The following is a 17,636-nucleotide window of genomic DNA, read 5'->3' as shown; positions in this document are numbered from 1 at the left end:
ACCCGTGTCCCCTCCAGTGGGAGTACGAAGTTGTAACCACTGGACTGCTGGGGAAGTCCCAGACTTAAGTGTTAAGGGTCTGTTGCCCACACACACTGAGCCTCTTCTGAAGTTTCCCTGCAGAAGTGTTGGTGGGCTGACAGAGGGCGCCTGGTGCCCATGGGTGGAGGGGCTGTGAATGCACGTGTGGTAGACACAGGCACAAGTTTCCTTCCTAGAGTCCAGAACACACAGGGCCTCAGGACTTCAAAAGTGGGTGTGTTGTTCCTGAGTCTGAGAAGTAACTCTTTCAAGTGAAGACTCACACTGTAAGTGTAGATTTGTCCTAATTGCTGAGCTGCTCCTTTGAGACCTTTTTGTGTTTTAAAAATAAACTCCTGGAGGAGAAGTTTATTTTATACCATCTAAAACAATAAGTTTCCAATAGTCAGGAATACAGCATTATTTACAGAGCACTGTGATTGCTTTTTAGAATGAGAAATCTCAACACTTGTCCTTAGATCATTCAGGGGCAAATTGTCTTGCCATTTGGACAACTTCTATCACTAGGACACTCTGAGACGTAATAAGGAATTGAATGCTAAGATTCTTCTAGAATAAATAGCAGACGTTAATGACCATGCGTATCAACTCATTGAGTAAAAGAACTTTAAAATGCATTGTTTTTGGTGCAAGAAGCAGAATTTAAGCTAAAAGTATGCAACTACATTGTAGATTTCTAAAACATTTTCAGATGTTCACATTAATTTAATCTCTGTGGGAAAATATATTGCCTAGTAAATATTTCATTTATGTTTTCCTGTAAACAAGACTGCATATTTTCTGAAAATTTGATAAGTTGAATTTTTCTTAAAGGTATTTTTTTCTGATACTGAATCCGTTCTGTTAATATTGTAGGGTCTTAAATTATACAAAGGAACTTCTAGTGATGGAAAAGAAGTTGCAGATGCTTAAAGATGAGCAAATAAACTTCCTTTTATCTTTTATGGAATTTTTGGAGAAATTATTATTGCCTAATCCATTCAACTTATCCAGTATTCTCAAATTTTATAACCTCCCATCTGTCCCTGAGATGACTGTAAATACAAGTCATTTGTGGCCAAATCATTCAGCAAGTTTAGAGAGAGATATACCTGGCATGGATACTCAGAAACTTCTAGAAGTCAGCAAAGAGATGATTGAAAAAATAGAAACTCATGAAAGTTTCTGGATAAGGAAGGAATCAATAAATATCTTGAGATTTGTGAAATTAATACTTCTGGGGATGAATCCCAAGTTTTTGGCATTTTGGATGCATGGCGCTTCAAAAGGAAAGAGAGCTGAACTGGGACTCTTGCCTACACTTGCAAATGTTTCTGATTCAGAAAATGAGATGATTCATAGGAAAAGCTTTAACTTTTCCCAATTGTTTCATTCAGATTGGCCTCAATCACCAGCCATGAAAATGAACTTTGTTCATGTAATTGAAGTGATAATAAATAGTCTCTGTAAGTTTGGATTTCTGAGGCAGGAACAAGTCTCAGAAACTGTGGGCACACTCTATGCTATGAGGAACGCATCCAATCTTTTCGTAGCCCTTTCTGAACCTCAAAAACAAGACATTGAGAAAATTTTGACTTGTGTATATCTACATGTCTTCCAGGACAAAGATTCAGCTTTACTTCTGCAGATTTATTCTTCATTTCACCAGTATATGTATAAATTCATGAGCATTCAGAGCAGAGAGTCTTTGTTTTCTCTCCTTATGCAAATCTCAAAACACATTTTGGATATCCTAAAGCAATTTAATTTCCAAAACATCAGCAAAGCATTTTCATTTTTATATGAGACAACAGGGGTCCTTGGGAGGATTTCTGAAGTACCTTACTGTCAACAATTGCTTTCAATTTTTAACTTTTTGGAGCTTCAAGCCCAATCCCTGGTGTCCACAGAGGGCCCTGCAACGGAAGTCATCCATGCTACTTTGAGAGGCCTCAAGCAGCTCTTCATGGTGGATGACGGTTTTCGTAATTCTGTATTTCAGTATGTGAGTCAACTCTTTAATGGCTCAGCAGAGGCCCTGCTGGGTGATGAATGCTTTGTTCTGGATAATAAAAGCATTTCTTCTGCAAATTATTCACCAGATGAGGGGTCTCCATTTATCCTCCCATGGGCACAAATCCTTTCAAACTTCTCAGCAGATGGCAGTGAGTTCCACGAGTTTACAGCTCTTCATTGCACCACTTTGTGGCTTCACATGTGGACCGAGGTCTGTGGACATATAGCTCAGATATTTCAGCTGGACACGAGTGTTTTCACTCCTCTTCGTGTTGGTCTCAGTCAGCTTTTGGATGAACTGGAAAGTGATGAGAAAATTCCTACAAGCTGTCAGGAAGTAATTCCCAACCATCACCCTGCTAGACTCATCTTACATTTGCTTAAGAATGTAACTCAAACTGATGGCTTTCATGATTGGAATGATTTCCTGAATCTCAGGGATCTCTGGGTAGCAGTAGGTGATGGATTAGTTCGAGTAAAGTTGCTTAACCTGGACCAGATAGAGAAATCCCTTTTCACCATGGAAACTACCCTGAGTCAGCTGAAGTCACTAGATACCAACACGAGCAGAGAGTTTTTATATTCTCTGCTCAACATTTTTATTGAGTTGAGCAATACCTCAGCATCTATAGATAGAAGCGTACATTTGATGACTCACTTTCTCTTAAGGAACCTCACAAATTATGAAGTAAAGTTTGCAAGTGCCATCACCGACCTAAGAGACACAGTATTATTTCTTAAAAATATGTCCCACGACCAGGATTTATTGTCCTGTGCTGACATTTTCCAAAATGTCACTGAGTTTATCTTGGAAGATGGTTTATTGTATGAAAATTCTTCCCAGAGGGCATTCCACATTCTGGCCATGTTGAATTCCACATTTTCCTCTGTGGACATAGTTAGCAGACTGAAAGGATGTACCACGTGGGTCAGTGCTATAAACCACCTGTGTGCTGTGTATAACTCCAGTTTTTCACAAGGCCGTCTTCACGGTGTTCTGCGGAGTCTCAGAGAGGTGAAAGACAAACTGAACTCTACTTTGAAGCTTGTTACTGGGATGTTGAATATAATGATGGAGCCTTGCCCACTGAATAGGTCAAATATAAACTGTGTGAATGTTTACTTAAAAAACGTGACAGACTTTCTGAATGTTCTACTCACCGCAGTCTTTGGAAAAGAAAAGGTACCACATTTTGAGATTTTATTAACTCTTTTAAATGATTCCACAAACCAAGTAAGGATGATTATCAACAATGTCTTGAGAGACTTTGATTTTGCACCTCAATCTAACTGGACACATTTTACTGAATTAATTCTAAAACCCATAGAAATATCAGATGAAATGCCTCTTCAATTTCAAAATATTTGGCTGCAATTAGTAGCTCTAGGGAAGGAAATTCAAAATCTTGTGAAAGATATTTCCCCTAACAACCTGGAAAATAACACCTCTTATAAAGCTGAAAAAAATTTAAACATAATTGCTACCAGTCCAAAGGAAAAGGATATACACAGCTTAGGCAATTCATTTTACCAGTTAGCTAGTTACCTTGCCTTCAATTTATCTCACGATCTCCAAAGTTCACCCAAAATAATTTCTCAAGAAGTAATGAAAGCTGTGGGTCTCAGTATTCAACTCATGAAGGATTTGTTCAACTCCCTAACACCCTCTGCTTATCACAATATTCAACAAGAGCCAGGTGACTTTCAAGTTTTAAAGACGATGACTTCTCTCCTGCGCACTGTTAAGAAAACAGACGTATATCTGCTAGTAGATCAGCTTGAACACATTAGTGAAAGCATGATGGATTTCTTTAAGAACATCAGCAGGTTAGGTGCTAGCAATTTGGGGATCGGCTTCTTTGTTGACTTAATGGAAAGATTTGTTGACAGCTCACATTCTTGGAGTATTAACCACCTGCTGAGGCTCTTACGTCTGTTTCCTAAAAAGGATGCTGATGCTGTGGTGGATGCGTACTACATGCTCCCGCATGCCATGAGGCTCCTGTGGGGCATGGGCGACAAGAACATCACAGAGGCCCTCAGGGATGTCTATAACTTCACACTCCTCCATGGCATACACCTTTCAGACGTCACCAAGGAAGACTTCACTGCTGCGATAAAAACTCTTATGGACACAATTGAATTAGTATCAGCTCAACCTGGCATCGTTTCGAAGACATTGACTTGTCTTCCTGTATTTTGGTGCTGGAATCATACAACTTCTGGGTTTCAGCAGAACCCAAGATCAGATGCCTGTAATGCCCATGAGCTCACATCTTCCTTTTACAGCCAAGTAGCCAGTATCCTTGACCACCTCCACCTGTCTCCCCATGGTGATGATTCACAATGTTTGAATGAAAGCACACAGAAGGAAATAACTAAGAAAGTAGCCTGTGTAATTCATGAACTAATGGACTGGAGTCCCATTCTTCTAGAGCTGTGTGAAGTTTTCCATGTTAAAACTTCACTTGTGAAATCTGTGCAAGAATTTTGGCATAAGGTGTTACCATTTGTCCCGCTTTCTGGAAATCAGAGCAGTGGCAGCATCTCTGAGCTCTGTCCTGGTCATCTCATAAAGCAAGTCGCTTTGCCAATCATAGAAAAATTTAAAAACTTCAACTTTACAAAAGTCACATCAGATGAAAACCTTCTTGAAAAACTAGTTAGTTTAAACAAGGTTCTTAATGTGGATGAAGGAGCAGAAACATCTGTTCGGTATAATATTTCCTTTCGTTTGAAAAGAATAATAGACTTTCTTTCTAGGAAGGAGAACCTGGTAAACAGCACCAATTCGCTAGTTTCTCCGTTCATGACATTGCTGAATGCAAACTTCACAGGCAGTAGTTTAGAAGCATTATCATGTTTTATTAACAAAAGCGAAGCAGCTTACAACTTGGAAAAACAATGGCTTGAGTTTGAACAAATCATAAAAGATCTAACCCATAATTTTAGTATCAGACCCCTATATTCTGAAATTTACAAAGTGATCCAAAGGACTAATTCAGTGGCTCTTCAAAACATACCCTTATCACTTGCCCATTTTTTGGAAAGCCTGGATTTATCATCATTGAAGACATTAGAAATTATTGAAGATTTTTTACTGGTCATAAAAAACTGGTTTCATAAATTTGCAAATGAAGATTACTCCAAAATGATACAAACATTATTTCTTCTTTCGGCTAACAAGAGTTCAACTGATGATATCGCTTTGGTGACTAAAGACATTGCTACCTTTTTGGATTATCTCAAAAATGTTTCTAGAGAAGGTAATTTTGATGTTGCCCTTCTTACTCGTCTGCTAAGTCAAGAACAGCTAACTAATTTCTCAGTTGTTCAGCTGCTTTTTGAAAGCTTCCTAATTAATTCAGTCAATAACTTAGCTGAGCGTTCTCAAGGAGCAGCCTTTAACTTAAGTGATGCTGACCTTCAAATAATGAATCTCATTAACCTCGTCTTGAACCACACACAGTCAGAAAATGGTGAGAGAATCGTTCTCCCTCCAAGAAGCAGAGTGGGTTTCATGGAACAGCTTTTGAAAACATTCTTCTTTTTACTAAAGGAAAATTCTGGGAACAAAATATTTCTTCTGCTAAAAGACATCCACAAAGATCTCTTTGCAGAGATAAGGTGAGTTTATTTTTGCTTGTAGAGCACCTGTAGTTGTACATTACAATCCAGTTTATTTCCTCGAACTTCTATGAAACCTTGGAATGATCTTTGAAGTGAATTTTGTCTTAATGAACATTTTGGAAAAACCAAGGTAAAGTATCTTTGATGATTGTCATCTAATAAACCTATATACAAATGTGTATATTATAGTATTATGTTTTATTATATTTTAGATTATGAAAAAAGTTGTTAAGATTATATTTTATATGGAACTGAAAAATTATTATATACATATATGGATGTATGCAGTGTGTATGTGTGTGTGTGTGTATAAGTGCTAAGTCATGTCCGACTCTTTGTGACCCTATGGACCATAGCCCACCAGACTCCTCTGTCCATGGGATTCTCTAGGCATGCCCTCTTCTAGGGGATCTTTCCCACCCAGGGATTGGACCCAGGTTCCTTATGTCTTCTGCATTGGCAGGCAGATTCTTTACCACTAGCACCACGTGGAAAGCCCAGATGGATATAAATCAGGGTCATATTTTGAATTAAGGCATGAACTGTCTAATTACGAATGAAGGGCTTAAATATTTTCATTCTAATAAGTTTACTATGATGTTTATATTTGGAATTGATAAAACTCCAACATTTTAAAACTGATAGTCACATTATATTTTTTCATATATTATGTTTTCATCCACTTTGAAGCTTGCCAATGAAAAGACTGGAGGGAAATTCTCATTTATTCTAGGATATCTGTATCAGTAAGGTGTCAACCTCAGAAGCAGAACGAAAACAAAGATTTCATACCAGGATTGGCTTCTGCCGTTTTGGGGTTGGCTCAGCGAGCCTAGAATCAGCAGGGCAGGGCATTAGGAAACAATGGAGCCTGTCCCACAGATAGGGGCTGCAGGTTCCCATCCACAAGGCTGGTCAGGGGGTGATGGGATATGTCCAGTCCAGGACATGTCCAACCACTCACCCATTAGAGCCCAGGAGGTCCTAACCCTCTCGAAGACCCTCTGTCTGTGAAGTCAGCCTTTCCAGGGCCACATGCCTGTGCACTGACTGGGTCTTTAGTCACATCTGACAAATCTCCCTAAGCACCACCTACCTTAGTGTTTACAATGGTACAACGTGGGCATCCTGACTCTCGTAAGTGGACCCCCTGTGAAGCCCAGCAAACCAGAAACACACCAGAGAGGGCTCTGGGGCTGTCATGTGGCCCAGCTAGCCGCCACCAAGCCAAGCAGCTTGCCAGGACTTGGGATATTCAGAAGGATGTTCCCTCCCACCCTGAGTGTCCCATTTGATCATTTCATGTTCCTTTCCTTTCTAAAGGCAAAAATGCATGGCTCTTTAAGTTGTTAGGTTTGAAGCTTTGCAATGGATTGATATATAAAACCCACCCACTCTTTTCATTATTTGGCAACAGAATATTAATTTTCATCTGGAATGTACTGTAACATTTCAATTTTTCAGTATTATCCTCCTATAATGCTATTATAAAGCCCCCGAGAAATCACTGCAGTTCACACTTGAACAACCTCATGAGCCCAGTTATACTTGGATTTTTTCAATAAATACGTGGTACAGCACTACCCAATCCATGGTTGGGTGAATCCGTGGGTGGGGAATGGCAGACACAGTTTTTAATCTATGTGGAGGCTTAGTGCCCATAAGCTTTGGACTGTTCAAGGGTCCACTGTGTAAGCTTTCACTCTTTTCATTACTAACCATGAAATTAAAAAATATATATTTACAGTTTTGTTCCAAAGGATAAAATTCTAGAAAATCTGAAACTCGATCATTTTCTCACCTCCATGAAAGAAGATAGATTGGTGACCGCTTTTTCAACTTTAAAGGAAACTGTGTATCATCTAATAAAGAACTCATTTACATTAGATGATGGAGAATTATATTTTGATAATCATCAAGGACTGCAGCTCCTGGGAGATTTATTCCACACTCTTCTAAGGGAAACATCAATGAAAAAGGAGACTGAAAATGATCTGGAGTTTCTTATGGTGCTGAATCAGTTGCTTTCCCATATGAACAGTTCTGAGGACCTTTTCAAACTCAATCAAGATCTCCGGTCAGCTCTTCACCTCGTGAGAGAAACTTCCATAGTGATAGCACATTTCATGGACGCTCTTTTAAGCTCTCCTGTTAAGGACTTCCGTGTGCTGTACCCTTCCCTCCAGGAAGTTATACTTGCAAATCTAACCCATTTGCTTTCCTTTGTAAACAATTCATTCCCCCTAAGGAACAGAGCAACATTAGAAATTACCAGGCACTTATTGGGTGTTATCTCAGGAGCAGGTGGAGGGAACTGTACCCTTGACCCACTCTTGGATATGTCTGACACTCTGACCATGCTGGCCGACGATGGTGTAGAGATGAGAGGTCTTGCCACGTCAGTCACCTCCACCGTGAAATTTCTTAAGTTAGCCAAGAAAATTGCAAGAAAGGTGGCCACCATGTTTCAAACTCATCTCATTTCCACTGCCAACGACACCATGAAATTCTTTGACACTCTTTATTTTCTTTTGCTACAAAGTGTTCGAAATGTTGTCAATGAAATGATTACTTTAAAAAAGGCAGATCATTTAATATTTGAAAATATAGATGACTTGTTGATGCCATTTCTTGACTTGGCCTTTGGCATGATTGGAGTTAAGCCTAATATTTCCCAAGACTCAGATATCCTCAATATGTCATCTGGCATATTCACATACATGAACCAGTCCAAACATCTTTATGATATTAGGGAAGAAATAGCTGACTTTTTAACTTCTGTGAAAATCAATTTGGGAGATGTGGAACATCTCCTGGCTGCATTTAAAAATGGGGCCCAAATATTTTCTGTGGATTCTGTCAATTTATGGGAAGAAATCCTTGATTGCTTAGTTCCTATAAATAACATCACCAGCCACATAGACTTCTTATATTCTAACCCAACTTCCACTCATAATTTCCCTCAAGATATAAAATGGGAAATAACTCATGAAGTGATCCTGTTTCTGCGTGAAATCCTGTCCCAAAACAGGACAGAGCTAGGGAGCTACTTGAGAATGGTGATCAACCTCATCTCAGTCACGCTTTTGAATGACACAGGGAAGGACCACAGGGGTGTTTTTAATCTGTTGCTGACATTGGCTCTGCATCCAAACGACCTTCTGAAACTCATCACGACAGTGGCAGAGGCCTCCCGTGAAGCTTCACTTTTTAACACCTCTTGGATTCAGAATGTGACTGAGCAGCAACTCCAAGAAGCCATCCAGACCCTACTGAGTAAAATAGCTCTCGTGAAGAAAGAGCTTCTCCTCAACAGCTCTCAGTGGACGCACTCCGTGAGCACTTTGCTTCAGCCCTTTTTTGAAATTTTTATTCATGCAACCACTGGAACACATGAGAAGACCCAGAAAGAGCTGGTTGACATTCCCGACATCCTCAAACCATTATCACGTTTTGAGAAATACCAGAAGGCATTGATCGAATTGGTTGAATACTGGCAGAGGGTCTCGCTGATTGATCAAAGGTAATGAAACACCCAATTTGTTTCATTCTGCCTGCCCGCACCACCCCTCCCCCGCCACAGTAACTATAAAACAGAAGCAGGCAGGAATCACACTGATCCAGGGTAAGTGTAAGTTTAGTTCAGTTCAGTTCAGTCGCTCAGTCGTGTCCGACTCTCTGTGACCCCATGAATTGCAGCACGCCAGGCCTCTCTGTCCATCACCAACTCCCAGAGTACACTCAGACTCACATCTATCGAGTCAGTGATGCCATCCAGCCATCTCATACTCTGTCATCCCCTTCTCCTCCTGCCCCCAATACCTCCAGCATCAGAGTCTTTTCCAATGAGTCAGCTCTTCTCATGAGGTGGCCAAAGTACTGGAGTTTCAGCTTTAGCATCATTCCTTCCAAAGAAATCCCAGGGCTGATCTCCTTCAGAATGGACTGATTGGATCTCCTTGCAGTCCAAGGGACTCTCAAGAGTCTTCTTCAACACCACAGTTCAAAAGCATCAGTTCTTTGGTGCTCAGCTTTCTTCACAGTCCAACTCTCACATCCATACATGACTACTGGAAAAACCATAGCCTTGACTAGACGGACCTTTGTTGGCAAAGTAATGTCTCTGCTTTTCAATATGCTATCTAGGTTGGTCATAACTTTTCTTCCAAGGAGTAAGCATCTTGTAATTTCATGGCTGCAGTCACCATCTGCAGTGATTTTGGAGCCCCCCAAAATAGTCTGACACTGTTTCCACTGTTTCCCCATCTATTTCCCATGAATTGATGGGACCAGATGCCATGATCTTCATTCTCTGAATGCTGAGCTTTAAGCCAACCTTTTCACTCTCCTCTTTCACTTTCATCAAGAGGCTTTTTAGTTCCTCTTCACTTTCTGCCAAAAAGGTGGTGTCATCTGCATATCTGAGGTTATTGATATTTCTCTCGGCAATCTTGATTCCGGCTTGTGCTTCTTCTAGCCCAGCATTTCTCATGATGTATGTTCCTATAAATAAGGAACTTTTTAAACAGATTTTTTATATTCTAACCCAAATTCCACTCATAATTCCCTCAAGATACAAAGGGAAAGAAGTCATCATCCTGTTTTTGCCTGAAATCCTGTCATGAAACAGCAGAGAACTAGGGAGTTACTTGAGAATGGTGATCAACCTCATCTCAGTCACGCTTTGGAATAACATAGGGAAGCACCACAGGGATGTGGTCTTTGAGTTCAGCCTTCTTCTCCCTCTGACACTGGCTTCCACAGGAATGATTCAAGCCCAGTCCCTGCTTGCTATTTGACTAGTCAGCACTTAAATATGATTTGAATTTATTCCAAATCTTTCCATTCATTTTCCCCAAAAGTAAAAACCTCTCATTCTATTCACACATCCCAAGACTAGGTACCTAACTGGCGTTTGTGGTCCCCTGCTCTGGCAGCCAACGGCCCTGCTACTTGATATGGAAATAGAGATTTGGGACCACTCAAGTCACACAGAAGTCTGCACTTTCAGTGGTAACTGCCCACTGGGCAAGCCCAGATTTCACCCCTTCTCAGATTCCATCCAAGACCATGTGGTTGACCCACACCCAAGCACCAGCTGCCCAGCCTGAATGGTGGGTCAGGGGAATGGCAGGTTCCTGGAGGGCCCAGTGCTATTGGCCGTCATGCTCTGGAGGCTGTCTGCTGCCCAAGGATGTGGGCGAGAGCAGATGTGCCCCGGCCCATCCTCTCTGTGTGTGACACACGGTTCCAGTGGTCTGTGGGCTCCGCGGTACCGATGGTTCTATAAGCCCCAAAGGGAGATGGAAAGTGAACCCTCACTCACCTGCCAGACAGCCTGACCTGCTCTCCTCTATCCCTGTTGCCACAGGGCTGCACCTTGAATCCACTCCTTCTTAAAAAGTTGGAAAGGTCTCCTTGGATAGTGAAGCAGGTGTTTATTGGCACAAAGAACTATTAATAGCAGTGCCTTGGAATTTGAATGCTGGCTTTCAGAGCCTCACTGTTTCTGATCCTAAACTCTGTCTGACTTGACACTTGTCTCCAAATTTTTATTTGAGCTGGAGGTGATTCCGGCAAACCCTGCTCCCCACCAGTCCTGGCTTTCACCCCAAAGTGTCCAGTCCTTCATGGAGGTACTTTACACCATGGCCCCAAGACTGGAAACTAGTGGGCTGTGATCTGGCTGGGTGTGGTTGTCCAAGGCACGGTGCCCAGTTTCGTTCCACTTTAGCGATTCCTTCCTTCCACTATTTTTTTCCCTGTCTTTTTGTTGCTGTTCGGTCACTCAGTGACTTTTTGTGACCCCATGGACTGCAGCATGCCAGGCTTCTCTGTCCTTCACCATCTTCCGGAGTTTGCTCAAACTCATGTCCACTGAGTCAGTGATGCCATTTCCTGTCTTTACTTTTCTTTGATCAATGCCTTCTTGATGAGGAAGATACAAAAAGTCCAAGACAGAGAACCCTACTGGTAGGGAGGGAATGCCAGGATTGTTGGCAACAAAATGATGCTCTGAATGAAAACAGGAGACCTACTGTCTCCTCAGCTGTGTCCTCCGATGTCTGTAGAGTGAGTGGCCCAGCAGTGGGATGGTTCTTTCATAAGTGTTACACATGCACTCACTTAGAGAAGCTGGTCTTCACCTCTAATATTCCTGTCTGTTTCCCCCAAGTGTCTTGGATGCCTGTCAGGCTTTCCTGCAGTCCCCGAAGCCCCCAGATGCTGTGGTGACCCTGTGGAGAATGGAGACGCTGGCCCAGCGCGTGCTCCTCCTCCTTGCAGGTGAGCTGCTCTCGGGAGAAGGGCTGGTTGGTCCCCGCCTGTTTCCAGAGCTCAACTGGCCACGAGATGGTTGGATGCCCTTGAGCTACTCTTGGGCTCAACTGCAGCCTTCTTGCCAGGTTCCCTAGACCCTGAGGACCTCCTCTCCCCCTGCCCCCAGCACTGTGACCTCCAGCCAAGGTGAACATCCCCCTCCCTGCTCCAAGCTCTGCCTCTGCTCGTGGAATGTGCTTCCCTGTCTCTGCAGTCTGAACTTCAGCCATGGCCTCTGGCTGGAGCCAGGGCATCTCTTCCAGGAGGAATACCTGCGTCCCATTTGCGTCCTGTTTGCTGGTGGTGACCTTGAGTTGACCTCTATCTAATGTGGTATTAAGGCTCCTATTTCTTAAGTCTCCCTCCTCTGCCCGAGTCAATGTTCTTTGAAGGCAGCAACTGTGTCTCTGTCTCCTGTGCGTGCCCAGTGCCTGGCGTGGAAGATCACTCTACCGACAGGTGCTGGGTGGTCCATGCAGTGACTCGACTCCTGAAACACTTTCTCTAAAGTCCTGGCACTGAGTGCTTGTCTTTAAGTTTGTTGGACCCTCTCCTGCATTTGTTTGCTACTTCACTGAGAATAGGATCTGTTACTCATTCAGTTCTGTCTCCATGATACTCAGCATAGAGTCTGTGACAGTGATTCATTGCTACTTACGTTGTAAATGAATTCATTCATTTAAGATCCTTCTTACCAAATCCATTACTACAGATTTCAGTGACGTTTCCCTGGCATACCATTGTGGAAGGAAAGTACCACGAGCTGCCTCATGGGGCTCCTGGGTGATTTTTAGATCTTTTTCCAAGATGTGAACACTGGCCTCAGAGCACATTTGGACCATACACTGCACAGTGCTGCTGGAGTGTATTCACCCACGCGTGCATGTTGCTGCTTTTTCACGCGTAGGCTCCTAAATGAGGCTGCACCCAGACCTCTTTTTTTTTTTTTATTAAAACAATGTGTTTTTGGCCACATTCCTTTGTGGCTCAAATGGTAAATAATCTGCCTGCAATTCAGGAGACCTGGGTTTGATCCCTTGGTAGGGAAGATCCCCTGGAGAAGGGAATGGCAACCTACTCCAGTGTTCTTGCCTGGAGAATTCCATGGACAGAGGAGTCTGGCAGGATACGGTCCACGGGGTCACAAAGATTTGGACATGACTGAACGACTAACACTTTCACACTTTCTGCTGCATGTGGAATCTTAGTTCTCTAACCAGCGTTGGAACGTGTGCCCCTGCATTGGGAGCACAGAGTCTCAACCACTGGGTCACCAGGGAGGTCTTTGCACACAGCTGTCTTGGTGCAGTCGGCCCTAAAGTCCTTGACAGCAATGGTGTCAGGGATGTCGGGGAGATGGTGTGAGCCCAGAGGAGGACACGGGGAAGCCGAGGTGGGCTGATCAGGAGAAGAGAGGAGCCGGGGTCAGTGGAGCAGGCCGTGAGCCCTGGGGTCCCTCGTGGAGCCTGCCAGGCCAGCTCTGCCCCCTCCCTGTCATCCCAGGTGGACCCGACACCTGGCTCACACTGCTGCCTCCTCCTGACTTACTCTCTGGTGACTGTTAGTACTTAGATGATTATTCTCAGGTGAGGTGTTATGTCCTCTGGGAAGCTCTTCTCGGCGCCCCTGCCTGGGTTCGGTGGCCCTGTGTCAGGCCCGTTAGCTGTGCCCTCTGGGCAGTGAGCCCATGGGCTCCTTGTGATTGCATTTGCATGTGGGGACTGGAGGCGGCAGCCACTGGCAGATGCTTGGTGAGTGAACACGTGAGCACGTGTTAGCGGCCCTCTTGGGCTCAAGTCTCTGTCCCCCGGGACTCCTGCATGAGTGTGGTCTGTGAATTTTGCTCTGACATCCTGGAGGGAATGTGTAGCCCTGGCAGGCAGTGTCCAGGCCCAGGTGTCCCTGCATGGCTGTGTGGCACTGGAGGATACCTTGCAGAGGTTGCTCGGGCTCAGTGCAGGAGTGGCCACACCCGCCACCGACAGTGATCTAGGGCCTGGAGGGGGTTGACTAAGGGTGTGGGCAGCAGAGGCTGGGGCTTTGGGAGGAGAGGCTCGTTTGGGGCAGGACCCAGCCTATCAAGTGTTAGTGTTAGTTGCTCAGTTGTGTCCGACTCAGCAACCCCATGGAGGCAGCCCGCTAGGCTCCTCTGTCCATGTGATTCTCCAGGCAGGAATACTCTGGTGGGTTGCCTTTTCCTCCTCTAGGGGATCTTCCTGACCCAGGCATCAAATCCAGGTCTCCTGCATTGTAGGCAGATTCTTTGCCATCTGAGCCATCAGGGAAGATGTCAACTTTGATCTCACATTAAGTTGAATCATGGTGGCTGGGGCAGGGGAAGGACCAGGGCTTCCAGACCAAATGGGCCGGTGTCCAGTGCCTGCAGACACAGGCTGGCTGAGGGACACCAGAGGCTGGAGCTCGTAGCTATTTCCACTGATGAAATCAGTGAGGCATGAATACATGGGTGCTTGGCATGTACTAGTCCCGCTCCTGCATTCTGTTAAGAGGGTAGGTTGAGTATGGGTGACCCTGCCCACCGTGGGGACATCATCCCACAGCTTATGAAGAGCTGTTTGTAGCAAAAAAGGGTAACTTAGGATCTAACACAGGCTTAGCTTTGATCCACTCACTCACCTCTCTTCTGTAATACCTTCTTAAACCCAAGAATCGATGAATCTTTTAGTGACAGAGCAGGAGAGGAGTGAGGCTGGTCGGGGAGGCAAGGTGAATTCATTTTATAAATGAAATCCCAGTTGTCATGTAGGTTTATTTTTTTCTTTAAAGAAAATCTCTGTTTCCAGTTAGAGATGTTATGAGTGTTGTTGATGCTGTATTATGCGCCTCTGCTCACCTTTGGGTGGCTGACAGATATTCTCACATGCAGAGCTTGCACTCTAAAATGTGGCTGCTTATCTGACATAGTGAACCCAGCCACACTTTAAAGCATAATTATTTCACTGTTTTATAGTCAGCTAATGTAATGGCTTTTAAATGAATTAAACATTCACCAATACTTGAATTTATATGTATTTTGCCATTCTGTACTGCATTTGCTAAATTAATATAGCACACTTGAGTCACTTCGTTACTGAAGATTAATTTCTAATTTTTATATTTCATTTCAAGAAAACCCAAGCATGTCATACTTAAGCATGAGTAACATTCAAACTTCATCTCCACTTTCCTTATTAAGTTGTCACTCCATTCTGTAGTGACAGGCCCAGAGAAGTTACAAGTGTCAGCCAACAGGGCATTGGGGTAGAATGGGCCAAAATGGGCAAGTAGTCCTCTTCTGTCACACAGAGGGAATACAGTCAGATCTGTTACAATGACTGTTGACAATGAAGCAGTGATTTGTGTGTCACAGAGTTGAGTTCAGCAACATCATGAAGAAAGTAACCTTTTTGTCCTTTGGATGTAGTACTTGAAATACATTAGAAAAGTCTGCCTGGGAACAGGGTGTGTAGTTTGACGGCTCTTAAACCAAAAGGGACCTCGTAGTCACCTTTGACTTGGTTTGATCTGGTTTCCCAAATTGGCAAACAAAGGTCCAGAGAGTGTGAGTGACTTGCCCAGGGCCTGGGGTGTGGGGGAGAAGTCAGAGTCCCTCTTCGGTGGAGAAGCACAGAAGGGCTGACCAAACAGAGAAGAGGGTCCAGACAGGGAGATGGGCCAGGCATGGGGGTGGCCTGATGTGACCAAATGCTGGAAGAATGCCAGTAGCAGGTGGGAAGAGCCAGGACTGGTCGAGGGGGCAGGTCTGCAGAGGCCAAGTGAGGTGCAGCAGGAATGGGCCGGGAAGGTAGGGGACAGAGGCTAGCATTTCCAAGCCTCCTGGGCAGCTGCAGGACAGTGTCAGCGGTGGGGCAGCTGTATCTCCAAAACAGAGGGTCCATTTGTTCTCAAGGCTTCCCTGGTGGCTCCGGTGGTAAAGAATCCGTTTGCAATGCAGGAAACTTGGATTCGACCCTAGGATTGGGAAGATTCCCTGGAGAAGGAAATGGCAACCCACTCCAGTATTCTTACCTGGAGGATCCCAGTGGTGGGGTCACAAAGCATCAGACATGACTGAGTGACTAAGCACACACACATTTGTCCTCAAGGATACATGCTGAATGCTTCATATACCTTCAGATCAGATCAGATCAGATCAGTTGCTCAGTCGTGTCTGACTCTTTGCGACCCCATGAATTGCAGCATGCCAGGCCTCCCTGTCCATCACCAACTCCCGGAGTTCACTGAGAATCATGTCCATCGAGTCAGTGATGCCATCCAGCCATCTCATCCTCTGTCGTCCGCTTCTCCTCCTGCCCCCAATCCCTCCCAGCATCAGAGTCTTTTCCAATGAATCAACTCTTTGCATGAGATGGCCAAAGTACTGGAGTTTCAGCTTTAGCATCATTCCTTCCAAAGAAATCCCAGGGCTGATCTCCTTCAGAATGGACTGGTACCTTACCTTATTCATTTTCCATTTTAATAAGAGATTACTTGTATTTTTAACAATAATATGTTGGGTTTCAAAATCAGAGAAATAGCAAGATTAATGAGAAAATATAAACTAAGGTGGCTCTGGGTGGTCTGCTTCTGGCAAGTGTGAATTTGGGTTTATTCTATGCACTCTACCTTGTCTGCAGTTCAAAACCATTTTAAAAAAAGAATTTTTGAGAAACAATGTAAAAATGTAAGAAGCAGGACTTTTGCTTTTTTTTTTTTCCTATGTGAAAGTGACAGAAGTTTTGTTATTCGTGAGAATACATTTCATCTTCTATAAGATGAAGACACAGAAGCACGTGTGAAGCCAGGGGCTGCGCGCCTGTGGATGCGCTCGGTTTGCTCATGCACAGTGGAGCCCTCTGTGATTCCGCAGGGTGGGTCGCGAGGCTGCGCTGAGCAGGGTTGAGAGCAGCCGGGAGGCAAGGCACTTGTAGTCTTGAGAAGACAAGAGGTCAGGAGCCTCGTGAAGGAGCCGAGAGCGAGTGAGTTGGAGCCGCAGGTTCCTTCACCAGCTGCCTGCTTTAGGAAGAGCACGTGGCCCAGGGTGGAGGCGAGTTGCGGGGAGGGAGTGGCGAGGGACAGGCCTGTCAGGGTGTTGCCCTGTCCTGGGTATGACCTGGGGGCTCTGGACAAGGCACAGTGTCCAGAGGTGTTGAGTGTGACCGACAGTGGGGTTTGTGAGGAGCCAGGCGGTACTCCCAGCATGTTGCATCTAAGGGGTGGATGGTGGGGGCCTGCTGTCCATTGTGTGTGTGTGTGTGTGTGTGTGTGTGTGCGTGCGCGTGCACGCGTGTGTGAGAGAGAGAGCTTGAGCAACCGAGAGATGTACCTTCAGACTGAGGACCTTCTTCTTGTCGCTACTCCAGGCCCGTTGGTGAAAACCAAGACTGCCCTGGGCAAAGTGGGTGCTGGGGGCACATTGCCCAAGGGGTGTGAAGAGGGGGCCGTTTGGGGCCGGGGGAGAAATAACTTAACTTCTGTACTTTCAGTTAGACCAGAATAAAGCAGTGTTTATTTAGTTGCATTTGAGACTCAAAAGGAGCAGTGTCCCCCTCGTTTCTGGTAGTTTTAGAATTCTTTATGAATCTGAGTCATTTTGAACCTTTAAACAGTGCCTTTGTGAGAGCCAAGGAGAACTGCATACTGATGGCTTC

General features: G+C 44.3%; 1 protein-coding gene across 1 annotated transcript in view; it reads left to right on the top strand.

Annotated features, from left to right (window-relative positions):
- ABCA13 (ATP binding cassette subfamily A member 13) overlaps positions 1–17,636 on the top strand; it is a 409,559-nt gene that overhangs the window by 71,338 nt on the left and 320,585 nt on the right. The window contains exons 17-19 of the mRNA XM_055589635.1: positions 898–5,664; positions 7,415–9,190; positions 11,843–11,952. Of these exons, the coding sequence (XP_055445610.1) occupies positions 898–5,664; positions 7,415–9,190; positions 11,843–11,952 (6,653 nt within the window). The remainder of the gene's footprint in view (positions 1–897; positions 5,665–7,414; positions 9,191–11,842; positions 11,953–17,636) is intronic.

The sequence above is a fragment of the Bubalus kerabau genome, chromosome 8 (genome assembly GCF_029407905.1).
Source record: "Bubalus kerabau isolate K-KA32 ecotype Philippines breed swamp buffalo chromosome 8, PCC_UOA_SB_1v2, whole genome shotgun sequence".
Taxonomy (NCBI): Eukaryota; Metazoa; Chordata; class Mammalia; order Artiodactyla; family Bovidae; genus Bubalus; species Bubalus kerabau.
The sequence above is the reverse complement of the archived record's forward strand: the minus strand, read 5'-3'. Positions and strand labels throughout refer to the sequence as shown.